Here is a 5,017-nt window from a genome sequence, read left to right as displayed (position 1 = left end):
CTTTGAAATTGCTTGGTTGTATTTCCCCAGGAATATATATTTTTTAACAATTTTAAGTTGAACTTTGTGCTGAACAAATCTGCTACAACTACATATAAGATAGACTAGATCAATTACATTCAAAGTTTGATGGAGAGATTTGACCATGTGATGAAATTCAAACAACATCTGTTAAATCTGATAAAGGTAAATTAATAAGATATTTAGTTTAAGTTCCTGATTTTATATAATGCCCAATAGCACCCACATTGCCTCACAGATTATGTTTAGTCCATTATTGTTTATTTTGACAGAACTGATTATCGGTGGTTTCCTGAACAGACAGTAAAGATTATTTCATTTGCAGATAATAAACATTTATTTTGTCCTGGTGAGAATTTTAAACAACTATTGGATACTGTGGAAAATGAATGGAAACGTTTTAAGTACGATTAACTACAACTGAATTTATAATAATTGGTAATCATATAATAACTTTGCAAAGCAAGCTTATGATGAATTATGTTTAAATTGAAAGGGTGCATTTATTAAATTTTAGGGAATGATATATGAATTCTAAACAAAATCACTGTTCATTTCATTTAAGGCTCTTGGATTCAAATATTTCTATATTTTAATTGGCACAAAAAATGCCACACATTTTGTATAAATTTAAAATAATTCTTAATCTGAAAGTATCCAAATTGTGTTTAAATTTGGAGAAAACTAATATGACTTGAGAATGTTTGTTTGAAAATAATGTAATTATAACCTATAAATAATTTGGTAAATGAAAATGTATGATAAGAATGGCATTTTGGCTTTAATATTGCAGGCTTTTATTTTGAAACATCTGCAGTTTTGATCAGCAGTCTTAAATTGCATTGACTGTAATAACAGTCTGTAATTGGAAATCATTTTGAAATAAAAACTATCTTGTTAAAAAAACAATGAGCAGCACAGACTCTTTTATTTGGGAATAGTTTTTTTTTACCAAAATTTCAATTGTTGAAACATATCTGTGAACTGTAGAATTTGGGGATTGTGGGGGTGCCATTGGATGGTTTATTAGAGTGTATCTGAAAATTAAACAATTACAATGAATGAACAAGGGATTTCACATTTGCAATTAGTTAATGGGGTACCTACGCAGCCTCTTATACCCAGGGCTGTCAATAAGTCACGTAACAGAATCAAAATGATTATAAGCATGACCATTTTGTGCTGACATTCACTTGTGCTTAACAGCAAAAACAGAAGCTTAGTGGGATCCTGACAGTTATGTACATCGTTTTCATTGTCAGTTTTTCTCTCAACGTATCTCAATGAGATCAGCTGCTAAACTGTACATTTACTGCTCATACATTAGTTCTTCAAGATTTCTCAACTTCTTGACCTGTGTCCCAAAATTCTTATGACCCCTGACCTTAAGCAGTTAACATGTTGTCAAGTAAATTTTTATATGGCACACTTGTGTACTCCGAGTTTTTATAACGCAAAATTCACATATAATTCAAAATTGAATGGGAAAACTCCTCGTTAGGTTGTGAGACTGGTTCTGGTTACACTGTGGTTGTACGGGAGGTATATGTCCCATTGCGAAACACCATATCAGAAGCCGTACAGTCCTTGGGGAAATCCAGAGGGCTACACGTTGCTTGTTTCTTCAAAGTTACAGCACAGTAATCCACCTGTTCCGCATCCAGCCCAGACTCCAGCCAGCGGAAACACACAATGCGCTGGAATGAACGCCGGAAATTGTCTGACACAAAGCCGTACAGGATAGGATTGGCACCGCTGTTGACGTAGCTGAGGATGACAAAAAGCTGAGTGACCATTGGGTCTGGGGGCCGGTGGAAAACGCTGACAAGCTGGACGATGTAGAAGGGCATCCAGCAGAGAACGAACACGGCCACGACGAGCAGCACCATGCGAGTGATCTTCTTCTCCGAGCGCCGCCGTTGAAGCCAGCCTGCTTTTAGCCCCACTGCTCGCATCCTGGCCACCATTAAACAGTAGCATAAGCAGATGGCTCCAACCGGCAGCAGAAACCCCAACAGGAAGGTATAGATGACAAATGCTTCTGACCACGCCGATTCAGGCCACAAGAAGTTACAATCCACACCACCGTCCTGCGCCGGGACAGTGTCTGCGAAGATGATGATGGGCAGAATGACTATGAGTGACAGTCCCCATACACACACATTGACTACTTTGGCGACTGTCGGTCTGCGGTAGCGGGCAGCCTTGATAGGGTGGACAACTGCTACGTATCGGTCCACACTCAGCACAGTCAGACAGAAGATTGATGTAAACATATTGATACCATCTACACTCAGTACTAACCTACACATCAGCGACCCAAAGGGCCAATGACGGACGGCAGCTGATGTGGCCAGAAAGGGAACACTTAACATGAACAACTCGTCAGCAATCGCTAAGTTGAGGATGTAAATGTTTGTGGCTGTTTTCATTTTGCCGTATTTTAGAATGACGTAGATGACCATGGCGTTGCCAGTAAGACCTACACAGCAGACAAGAGCATAGATGGATGGGATGATGATTTTACTGGCATCAGGCTCCTGGTAGTAGTCCTCATAGTCCATGCTTGTGTTATAGGGCAACCCAGTTGGATAGGACCCATAGCCCTGGCTCCCATTGAAATTCATAGTCACTTTTGCTGGGTATGCTAAGTGGTAGTTGGAATGATGCTATCCGATGGAGCTAGAAAGAGCTGAGGTGAAGCCAAACTTTGGGCTTCTTGGAATTTTTTTCTTCTTGGAAAGTTCAGATTACCAAAACAATATCCCTACACATGACCTTGATCAACAGTTTGTGATATACCACCCGACCCCACACATTTGTCTTGACAACAATGGTAATACATCATTATTTTTTCAACAATTCAGTTTCAGCAACCTTTGAAGAATACCCTTCCCCGCAAGCCCAAGTCCATCAAGTGGCAGCAGATATGTGAATGGACAGGGAGTACCGAACGGCGTAGAGCTGTAGTTTGTAGTGTTAATCACAGTGATTGCAAAAAAATGCTAATTCTGTAATAGTTCTTGTTTTTAACAGAAAATCCTGAGAAAATACAAGATTCCTTATATAATGTCTTTGTCGTCACAGAAAGTTAGGTTTGGACAAAAAAAACACTTTGTTCAATTTAGGTAAAGAGTGTGGCTGACATTAACTTGACTGACCAACAACACACAGGAAGTGAACTTTACTATGTTTGTGACTACCATGCGGCATGTGAGTAACAACACAAAAGACTCAGAAAATGTCAACATTTACTTTTACTTTCACACCAGAAACGAACAGCGTGGCTCCTTGGCAAAAGTCCTGCATTTGTTTGACGCATCCACCGCCACTCCCACCCGCCCTATGTGGACTATCTAGCTCTTGAAACTACGTTGGTTACTCTGCCTGTGTCTCAGTGTCGAGATGCCGAGGAGCACTGACCAAGCTATGTTACTTGAAGCGTTGAGAGTGAGAACGAGTTGATGTAATTTTTTGTTGTTGTTACTGTCACCCAAGAAAGAAAATGTCCATTGTTCTTCTCATAGTCTCTACGTCCTTGATTATCCTGGGTCTCTTTTCTCGTCACTGAATTCTCATGGGGAAGTCAAGAGAACTTTTATCATTCTTTTCCTCTTAGCTACAGAAAACAGCGTATGCAGCAATTGCATTCAAGGGTAACTATTTTACACACTGATTTGTAGGATTTTTAGTGGGCAATTGTGTAGCATTCCATTTTCTTTCATGCGTTAACATGTTATTATTGATCTGTTCCAGTTGTAGTAAGTTCAGAGTTCTGATCAAAAGCAAGGTAAGACCACTTGGACACATTAAATACCAAACACTCCATCTGTTGATTGAAACAGCGCGTTCCGGCAGGTCAAATCACATCGACTGTGCACTTAAAGGTTGTGTTGCTTGGCTTCGGCCCTCATGTTGTCTCGTTGAGTCTCACAGCCATTGCAGAGTGCGGAAGAATCACAAGGATCCTGCAGAAGCTTCCCTTCGGGATACAGTGAGCTCCCATTTTGTGTAACCCGAATTATGAAAACCTGTGAGAAAACAAAGAACTGTCACTTAGTTTCCCTCTGACAAACATCAAAGTACAAATGAGTCATGAGAAAACCTGACACTGCATTGGCTTTCTTGAAACACCACAGCATTTATAAGGTATAAGCATAAAGACATTTCTGTCTGTGTCTGTGTGTATTATTTCACAGGCTCAAAATATGTCAAAATGTAGTCATACTAATTACCAATAGGCCATGAGAAATAATTGAGAGGAATAGTTTTAGAATGTGGCAAATACCCCTGCACACCCATAATAAACCCTCACAGTAGTGGTTAGACCTCTCGGACCGGCTGGATGTGCACGTTGGGCTTACAGCTTTATTTTTCTTTCCCTGTACATGGAATACTTTGCCAAACTTTGACCCAACACCACATTCATGTCATATGGGATGGATAAATAACCTACAAGTGTTCACGTTGTCTTACAACTCTAGAGTTAGTAGTGTGATCTTTGATCTGATTTGGTCTTATGGTCAGCACTGATAGACACAAGTTACATCAGAAGAGTTAGAGGAGAAATGGCAAAGCGTAGAGGTCGAGGGGGAAAAACACTCAAATCTTTTGAGATTTTCATAAAGAGAAGGAATAATAAGAAGACCAATTTTCAATACTGTTGAATTTGCTTGTTGATTTAAATATTGTATATGGTGGGCCGGTCGGGGTCAGAAACAGAATCAATCACCTGCCATCGCTGAACAATGCAACAAACATATCTTGTTTGGTTGATAATAATGAAGGTTATCTCTCAAAACTCATCACTTAATGAGCAGAAATTATAAAGAATACAATGCCAGATACATTTATACACACACACACACACACACACACACACACGTACATAAACTACAGATAGTCACATGATTTAACAGGATGTAATTATTTCTGTGACTACATGCATATTGACTGAAGGCTGCTGATTGCAGCCCCGGCGGGGAGCCCGTGTAAA

At 39.6% G+C, this 5,017-nt stretch overlaps 1 protein-coding gene across 1 annotated transcript; it reads right to left on the bottom strand.

The window, feature by feature from the left end:
• Positions 1 to 1,541: 1,541 nt before the first annotated feature.
• Positions 1,542 to 2,648, bottom strand: sstr1b (somatostatin receptor 1b; the record flags this gene model as incomplete). The annotated part of the gene is made up of 1 exon (XM_079295939.1): positions 1,542 to 2,648. The coding sequence occupies one exon, from the start codon at positions 2,646 to 2,648 to the stop codon at positions 1,542 to 1,544; it is 1,107 nt and encodes a 368-aa protein (XP_079152065.1).
• Between the last annotated feature and the right edge of the window lie 2,369 nt (positions 2,649 to 5,017).

Source organism: Melanostigma gelatinosum (assembly GCF_949748355.1).
Source record: "Melanostigma gelatinosum genome assembly, chromosome: 23".
NCBI lineage: Eukaryota > Metazoa > Chordata > Actinopteri > Perciformes > Zoarcidae > Melanostigma > Melanostigma gelatinosum.
Note: the sequence above shows the minus strand (reverse complement) of the source record. Positions and strands in the feature narration are given on the sequence as shown.